General features: G+C 40.1%; 1 protein-coding gene across 1 annotated transcript; it reads left to right on the forward strand.

Annotated features, from left to right (window-relative positions):
- Positions 1-803: 803 nt before the first annotated feature.
- LOC129791045 (protein sister of odd and bowel) lies at positions 804-4059 on the forward strand. The gene is made up of 2 exons (XM_055828952.1): positions 804-2110; positions 3194-4059. Exons 1-2 carry the CDS (start codon positions 1335-1337, stop codon positions 3582-3584), a joined length of 1167 nt encoding a protein of 388 aa, XP_055684927.1. The 5' UTR covers positions 804-1334; the 3' UTR covers positions 3585-4059.
- Positions 4060-6754: the final 2695 nt, after the last annotated feature.

Below are 6754 nucleotides of genomic sequence, written 5' to 3' on the forward strand. Positions count from 1 at the left end.
CTGACAACGGTGACGAGAACAACTTGTTGGATAAACAGATCGAAAAGTCCATCACCAACACTCCCCGCACATGACTCCGGGACGTGAACTCGCACACAACTATGGCCACCTGAAGAAATGCTGAGGTGGATGAGAACAAAAAAAGCAAAACGGAAAAATTTCAAGCTTGACTATCTCAATTTGTTGTGCACTAAATGACATGGAGAAATTTATTAGTCATCTTGCAAAGTGTAATTGCACATTAAATTGCGTTCTTTATATCAATCTAATCTGATGTTAAAGTTTTTTTCATCTTTTAGAGATGGGAATTGGTACCTTTGGGAAGAAGAGTTGAGTGAGGAATTTGTATGAGGAAAGGAGTGCAGTGTGTTGTGTATGTATAAAAATGCAGTGGGAGAGATTCCCTGATCATCATCATTACTGTGGTCAGTAAAACTTTTTTTTCGGGTTGGAAAAGAAAAAATCCCGCAGCGACTTCACAGACACCATCAGTCCAATGATCATTGGTCTTCTGGCCAAAATCGTGTTCTTCCACGTAAAGAGCGAAGAATACGCATGGTGGTGTTGGTGGGTGAAGAAGGAAACAAGTATCGCGCGCTCAGCTTCGCAGGTATAAGAAAGGTGAGGCAGAGATCACCACCACAAGAACAACCATCCGGGGTTTTGGTGTAACTTTTGAGCATACTTCTTGCTCCGAGAGCCCCATCGAGCAACTTCTCGGGCCACATATATATGTACATGGGAACACTTGTACATGTAGAGGGCAGCAGGTCCGCGACTAGCTGTCGACTCACTCGCTGTTTAGTTATACGGTGGACTTGGCTAACATTGCGTCTCTACCAGTTTCACGCGCTACATTTGCTCTCGTCTTTGGTGCCAAAAAAGTGACTCGGTGTTGAGAAGAAATTCCCGCCATCTCGCCCACAATTCACCAAAGTTGCCCGACTGTGTGAAAATTGGCAGAAAGTTTTACCGGCAATAGGGACCGCGGGAAAAGCACATCGTTTGACCTTACGCCGCTATCTCAACCGTGCGATAAGGGCGCTACGAGATAAGGTATATCGCTCATTTTTTTTCTGTCCTTCCCTTGTGGGACGGCAACAGGTGGTTGTTGTATGTGTTGGTGCTATATGAGGATGCGTGCTCTGTGAACTGTGGGTGTGTGTGCAAAATGCCACCCAAGGACTAAAAAGGTGCTCTCCTTGCCACGCGTAAAAGCGAGACAACCTGTGCGATTGTGCCGTGCTAACAATTTCCACAAAACAATTTTTTTCACACATGGTACTTCCAAGTGCTTGAGTATCTTGAGCTTGCGTGAAAGGATTTTCATTGGCATGGAACAAGCCACCCTGTCGTCCACGTCCTCCTCGGAAGCGTGTCAGGGATCAAGCAAGAGTCGTCCAAGTCAGTCCACATCTGGGGACTTTGCAGCTGCAGCAGCCGTCGTCTTGAGCCTCCAGGGTGCAATGGTGACGAGCCTGCAACAGGCAGCCCTGCTACCCGCACACTCAGCCGCTGCAGCTGCCCTCAATCTTCAAGCTTTGGAATCCTACCTTGCCCTCCAGCGGATTACAAGTAAATCCGATGTGTTGCGACTCTCCGTTCCTGCCACAGTCACACAAAAATCCACAACAAAGGATACGTTAGCCCCCAGTAGCCCTCTGGATTCCGTGATATTTTCCAGTGGGCCCCCAACGGATGGAGAACTGCCAGATGTGGGAGAATTGTTGGACAATGATGATAATCTCTCCTTTGAATCCGCCCTGGATTCCCCGACTGACACCCTATCGATGGATAGTGGGTACCCTAGCTTGCTCCTAAATGCCGCCTACCAGCAAATAGGTGCAGCGGCACAGGTGCCAGAGAAACCACCCCCTATCCCCCTTCCGTCCACAAATGCAACCCCCAAGACTAAATCAACCCCTCAAGTGGCAGGAAGTGGTGGCAATTCACGGCCTAAAAAGCAATTTATCTGCAAATTCTGCAATCGCCAGTTCACGAAATCCTACAATCTCCTCATTCACGAGCGGACCCACACGGATGAACGACCCTATTCGTGCGACATTTGCGGCAAAGCCTTCCGGCGGCAGGATCACCTCCGCGACCACAGGTAACAATTAATTTTACCAACCATTAAAATGTGTGCGCAAAAAAGTTCCAAAAACCTCAAGACGTGGGTGTGTGGCGGCCACATCCCAAAAGAAATGCGCAACTAAAAATCCCGTCGGCAAAATCCCATCGCAGAACATTCCTCGAACGCGTTGAAATGAGTGTTGAGCATATAAAATCACACCTGTTCCGCCGATAACTATCGTGGACTCTTGTGTGTTCTCTCTCCCAAAATGTACCAAGCGGATGGTCGATGAATTAAATTAGTATCCAAAAAAAATAAATTTGTCCCGAATGTTACAACGATGGACTAACTTTTTTTTGTGCATACCTCTTGGTGGAGATTGTAACCAAAAAACACGATCAAAATTAATCTCTAAAAGCACTTTGAGAGTCCTAAAATGTCACTCAAGTTACCTATAAATTACCAAGATAAAACTGACCCCCACACGATTTTCGGGTTTCTTCTCAATTGAGCAGACGAAAAGCATAGCAAGAGGAAGATAAAAAAAAGACACCACACATTTCGACACACGAGAGAAAATCCATTGAGAAGACTTCGTGATCAAATTGGTTATTTTCTTATCGCAAGGTGTGGTGTTCATAATTTTCCAGCTAAATTAAATTATGAGCAAAATTCTTTAGCAAATGATGTTGCTATATGTAATACACTAATGCCTCGCTTAACGTCACATTTTATCTTATCAAAAAATTATTTTAGGACATTTTTTCATCATGAGAAATTGAAAGATGGGGATATATGTTTTGTGGAAATAAAAATAATTTTTAGCTCAAATTACCCAGAATATAAACACAAAAATGTTGTCAAAAAAAACAGATGGAAACTTAGAAATGTTAAAGTAAAGAATTCAAATTTTAATTTTTAGAGCTAGATGCATAAAAAACTCTTAAGTAACATAACTTTATTTTTTAGCGTAATAGAAAATATTTCAGATCCTAATGTCTAACAAATTAGAGTAGAGTAAAAAAAAATAATAATTTTCCAAAATTTTCCCGTAAAAATAGCCAGAAAAATAATATTTTTCCTTTAATTTTTTTTTCTTTTCGCGTGCTTTCACGGCAGATATATACATTCGAAGGAGAAGCCCTTCAAGTGTACGGAATGCGGAAAGGGCTTCTGTCAGTCACGCACGCTGGCCGTTCACAAGATCCTCCATATGGAGGAATCACCACACAAATGCCCAGTTTGCAATCGAAGCTTTAATCAGCGTTCCAACCTCAAGACCCACCTGCTCACGCACACCGACATCAAGCCCTATCACTGTTCCGCGTGCGGAAAGGTTTTCCGGCGGAACTGTGACCTACGACGGCACAGCCTCACGCACAATCTGTCGGGGATTGCCACCAGCCTGGCGGAACGTACGAGTCCATCGTCAGGAAGTGGAAGGAACATTGGAAGACTGTCCGAGGGTGCTACAGCACCCAATGGGAATCTCGAATTGGTGGTTGAGTGAGACTCACATTACAAAGAGGACTCTTGTTGTTATTCTCAAAGACTTGTGATTCACTTTATAAGCTTAAATGAAATATTAAGATGACATGCGAGAATGTTTCAGGTGATGCAAAGAGAGAGAACGACCAACTAATTTTTCAGAGTGTGGCGTGAACAAGACATATTTGTATACATGAAGAAATATCTACAGCCATTTCTTTTCATCAGTTTTGCATTATATAAAAATTATATTCCTATATATATGCCTTTTTTCTATACTGTATAGATGTTTTTTTTTATTAGAAAATATAAATAGTGATGTTGTTTCATTGTGCAAAAAAAACAAGCCTTATGATATAGTATTGTATATGGTTCAGTGAGGAGTGGTTAAATGAAGTGAGGAGAAAAAAGACGAGAAAACACTCTTTAGCTAATTAAAAATACACAAAATAAATAAATAAATGTACTTAAAATAAATTAGATCTCCGAAGAAAAAATTGAAGGTGTCCGTCACTCATTTTGGGTGGATAATTTATCATTTGTGTGAAATGTTGGAATATGCTCTCTATTTTTCGCTCTTTAATCAATGATTAATGCTGCCATCAATCAAACACTAAATAATCATCCCGCCAACATCCCGCCAACGTCCATACATGACAGATTACACTACCGAATATGATTCCCTTCCACACTCACCCAGAGTGCAATTAACAAGAACATTTATAATTACACTCACAAGCAATTCCACGCAGCACAGGGGCGCCCCTATGTTGGCCCTATAAGCCCCATAATGCTCTTGGGAGAAAATTAAAACATTCCATTCTTCTATTTGATTTTCATCGTAATCACATTTTGCTTGGGCTCAGAATTAAAAGCACATTAATGCGGAAATTTAATTTCTCAATTGCAGAAGCCATAATCAATTATCCTGCCCCCTTTTTTCTCTCCATCAACCTCTTGCACACACCGCCAGGCCCCCTCGTCGTACCCACCTTCACCACCATCATGGCTCAAAATTACCTGGGTCGTTTGGAAGCTCTTGTTGCGGTTTATGATCCATAATTTTCTCAAGTGGCCTTTTTTCACTTCTCATGCCTCGCCTGGCTTTTTTTTTTGCTTGCTCTCTCTCCCCGGCCGCATGGTGCTAACCAGGCAACATGCTTGCGTCGGAAAATTAGCGTCAGCGAACAAGCGAGGGTGAATTGCGCGGTTTCTTTAGCACACGGAGCACACACCGCACTCTTCAATGGCTAATTACACTCCTATTTAGCCGCTAATTGCAACTAGCACCACCAAAAGCGATCAATCAGTTCAGCAAGTTTTATAAAATGCAGGCTCTGAGGTGGAAAATGCCTACCCTCAAATTATCTCGTAATATGTTTCCAATATATATTCTTTGACCGCAATTGGACGTGCGAGGAACACTGTGAGGAGAAATGTTTGTTTACGCCCCTGAGAATGCACTTTGAGCCCAGGTAAGCAAAGGTAAGCATTAATTAGTTGAAGTTTATCTCCTTCTCGAAGATTACACTTCATTCGCAATGAACGCACATTGCGAAATTTGTTTACACTTAATTATATTTTAGCGTCAAAGTTGTAAATAGATTAGATTTGTTTCTTATTGGATTTTTCGTAACTTTGTTTATTAATAAAACTAAAAATATGATATTTGAAAGTGATTGTTTTGGTAATTTTTTTAGTTAGAAAAGTTAGTTTCAAAATATTTTTTTTCTGAAATTTTCTTTCTTTTATCCGGCATTGATTTTAATTTGTAAAACCACAAATAAAAAAAATCAGTCAAGAAATTCGATTTTAGAAAATGCTTAAAAAACCCTGCAAAAGAAAATTTTTAATTGAAAACTGTAAAAATTAAAATCGCAATAATTTTTTTTTGTAGAAAATGCATGATTGAATCTGAGAAACTTTGTGAAATTGATACCTAGAAGTCCTAGAACCGAAGATAATGATCAAATTTTCCTTAAAAAAAACTGGTTCGAAGTCTGCGAGAATTGCCAAAATTAAACATTTCTTTCATTTAATACTTAACCAAACTTTAAATAAAAAATTTTAATTTTCAATAATAATAAGGATTCAGTACCTACTTACAATTCTTTAAAAATATAATATTTATTCAAAATCTCAATTCTATAAATTGTCTAAAAAAATTAAAGAAAAAACCCCATTATATATACATAAATATTTTTTAACAAAGGATAAAATATCAAGAAGTTTTCTTGTGGGAGGTCTGTATAAAATCAACAAAGGTCCAGGTAATCTCCAGGTGTCTTCCCACTTATCCTCATAGCTCTTTTCACACTTCCTCAGAGAATTTTGTCACACCATTGAGCAAATCCTTGCCAAGGAGGATCTCTTGGATCTTCTGTTTATTTGATTTATACAAAAAAAAACCATTGCGAAAAAGACACCAAAACTTCTCTATTCAAACAGGGAATAATTTTTTTGGTTCACTTCCCATGGGGATTGCCGTGAGAGGTTTGTTTGTTTTTCAGGAAGAATGCGCAAATCCTCAATTCAGCCTCTCAACCACGTGTCTTCTCAGCAAATAAACTTGACTCCATTGCATTGTGTCCACTTGAGCCACTTGAGGGTGTTTTAAAGTGCTCTGTGTGGTGGAGGATCCCAAATGGAGATGAGAAGAAAGTGATGTGCAGATGGGAGATTTTCTTCCCATTATTGCGATTATTGCTATTATTTGTATTTTCTACCAACACAAAAGGCGCGTGATGTTCTCTTTTTTCCGTGTTGTTCTTTTCACAAACTTCGGGCTGTCTGCAAAAGACACCGTGTGTGTACGTTTTTGCAATTGAAAGAATCACCTGAAGAATTATGACACGGAGTGTTTAAGGGGATAATTCCCTGAGGAATTCACAGTTACATCAAAAAGCCAGTGTGTGACATTTCTTCGCGGTGCTTCGGAAATCAAAGAAGTGCCTAAAGGTGCATGGTGAAGGAAGAATGAGAAAAGAATTGTAGGTATATATAGAATGGAAAGATCACCAAGAGAGCATCCAGTGAAGCAAAAAAGCGCGACAAAATTGTCGTGGGTGGATATTTCAAATACCCGCAATAATTCCATAGAGTCAAAGTTTTACTCGTACCGTTTTTTTTTGTATGTCTTCCTCTTCCTCACTTCTCCACACGGAGCTTTTGAATACATGGGTGATCTCTGCG

Source organism: Lutzomyia longipalpis, chromosome 2 (assembly GCF_024334085.1).
Source record: "Lutzomyia longipalpis isolate SR_M1_2022 chromosome 2, ASM2433408v1".
NCBI classification, from domain to species: domain Eukaryota; kingdom Metazoa; phylum Arthropoda; class Insecta; order Diptera; family Psychodidae; genus Lutzomyia; species Lutzomyia longipalpis.

Bases quoted from the DNA above. Each gene is read 5' to 3' on its own strand.
- LOC129791045 (XM_055828952.1), top strand. From the start codon at position 1,335: ATGGAACAAGCCACCCTGTCGTCCACGTCCTCCTCGGAAGCGTGTCAG. The intron at 2,111-3,193 runs GTAACAATTAAT...CTTTCACGGCAG, and splicing joins GATCACCTCCGCGACCACAG to ATATATACATTCGAAGGAGA.